Source organism: Carcharodon carcharias, chromosome 5, assembly GCF_017639515.1.
Source record: "Carcharodon carcharias isolate sCarCar2 chromosome 5, sCarCar2.pri, whole genome shotgun sequence".
In the NCBI taxonomy this organism is placed as follows: domain Eukaryota; kingdom Metazoa; phylum Chordata; class Chondrichthyes; order Lamniformes; family Lamnidae; genus Carcharodon; species Carcharodon carcharias.
The window spans coordinates 20,943,483-20,945,658 of NC_054471.1; the positions used below are offsets into that span (position 1 = coordinate 20,943,483).

The window sequence follows — 2,176 nt, forward strand, 5'->3', positions numbered from 1 at the left end:
GGAGTTCAGCTCTTTTGTCCAAATGATTTCACTTTTCCCAGCTCATAACTTGCTGTATTGGGGTCACAAATGAATTAATTTCCTCCTTATGCCTTTTGTTCTTTTACCTGCATTGGCCGCTGCTTTCATTCTTTTGCAGCCGCTCCGAGAGGAAAACTTGTCCCGACACAGAACGAAAGGGGGCGAGAGAGACAAAAGAGAGAAACGGCCAAGGAGCCATTCAAATGAGGCAATTTCCGCTCTCCGCTTCCTCTTTGTCTGTTTGTGTGGAGTGACCGGCGCCATTTTCAACTCCTGCAGCTTCACCCACTCAAGTGCGCAGCAACCCCGCCACCGCCACCATGTCTGAAGAAGGAAAGTTGTTCGTCGGCGGCCTCAACTTCGAGACAGACGAGCAGTCCCTGGAAGAGGTTTTCTCCAAGTACGGGCAGATCTCTGAGGTGAGAGTGATTAAGGACAGAGACACCATGACGTCCCGCGGTTTCGGCTTCATCACTTTCGAGAACCCGGAGGACGCCAGGGACGCGCTGCAGGCGATGAACGGAAAATCCATCGACGGGCGGCAGATCCGAGTGGGTCACGCCGAGAAAAAGTCGGGAGGTGGCCGCGGGTATGGTGGAGGCCGAGGCGGTGGCGGCTACGGTAGCCGCAGGAGAGGAGGCGGCGGCTACTGGGATAGTGACAGGAGCAGCGGCTATAGCGGTGGAGGCCGGTACGATACGGGAGACCGGGACAACTATTCGGGTGGGTACAAGAGCCAAGGTGGTGGTTATGGAGGCCGCTCATACAGGGACTATGACTGATCAAATCTAGAGAAGCATTTCTGCCAGATTCAGGATCAACCTCCCACCTTGTTAATTCAATGGCTCTTGGAACCGCAGAAAGCAGTATCTGATGAATTTGATTTGCCTGTTATGTTAAAATGCTAGAAACCCATTTTCACCATTGTCATGATTTAATCTTGTTACCTGTTGTTTAGCCTGGAGTACTGCCTTTTGTCGGGGCTTTCGACTCTGAACCTCCAAATACCATGTCGTTTTCTATATTATTTTAAAATAAGACCGATGTTCATTTCGACATTATATTGGCGACTTAAATCGCCACTGAGTTTCCTTTCGTCAGCTCCTTTTGGAATTTGTCGAAATCGTTTTGCTTTCTGGTGAGATTTTTCCACAATTCCATGCGGTGCAAAGAATGAAAGAGCGCGGAAAAGCACTTCACTCCCACTGTCTGGCCCGTCCTTCGGCACCATCTTATCTTTGGGAACCCGGACTGCCATTCTTAAGATGACTGGTCTCCGAGAATACGATCACTCGAGTTATTTTTCTTTGAATCGATTGATTTTCGTTGTATCCACTTGTTGACTCTATCAACTCATTGAGGATTGAACTTTTTTTAAACAATCAAATATGCTCGGTGGCTTTTAATGAATTTAAACATCTTCACTTGGACAAGTGCCCTGTAAAGACCGTTTTTTTTTGGTGGGGGTGGGAACCTTCTGACTTGCCAGCCATGTGTGTTCAAGTGGTGTGAGCCATTTTCCTTGCCACTGAAAAGTAATGAGGGATCCACCTGCACAACAACTTTTTTATGTAGCTTGTTAGAAGACTCGAGCAAAATGATCGTAGTCTTTTGTTTTAAAACTGATTTATTGAAAACTGTAATTAAAAAGTCAATTGTCATTTGTTGTACTTCCATCAGCTGGCGCAGCTGTTTGGAAAAATGTTGCCACTTGGGAGACAAATCTTTGCCAGTGGATCAATGAATAAAATGCAGCTTCAGGAACATTAGTGACTTGTCTTTGTTATAAATCATTCAAATTCCTTCCAAAGAGATGAATTTAGATTAGTCCTTTTATTCCAAACTTGCTTCCTATCCTTATTTGATTTCTCAAATTATGTAAATGCTGTATTTGATGGTAGTGCTCAAGAAACCTGCAAGGACTGAGGTAAAACGTTGGATGCGTAGTTTTGGTAGACACGTTTAATTCTTGTTTGAAACAAACTGGGTATTTCTTACCTAACACAATATGAAACAGGTGATAGCTTTGCAGTTTGCAAGAACTGTTGTAATCCAGCCTTATGGCATTTTTTTTTTTTGCCTTTTTGTCCCATGTTACTTCATGAGGTAGTGGCTGCTTGCTGTGGTGATGGTCATTGGTGACTTACAGTAACTC

At 45.0% G+C, this 2,176-nt stretch overlaps 1 protein-coding gene across 1 annotated transcript; it reads left to right on the top strand.

The window, feature by feature from the left end:
* Nucleotides 1–240: 240 nt before the first annotated feature.
* LOC121278185 (cold-inducible RNA-binding protein B-like) lies at nt 241–1,790 on the top strand. Its single transcript, XM_041188343.1, has one exon. It carries the CDS (start codon nt 342–344, stop codon nt 801–803), a length of 462 nt encoding a protein of 153 aa, XP_041044277.1. The 5' UTR covers nt 241–341; the 3' UTR covers nt 804–1,790.
* Nucleotides 1,791–2,176: the final 386 nt, after the last annotated feature.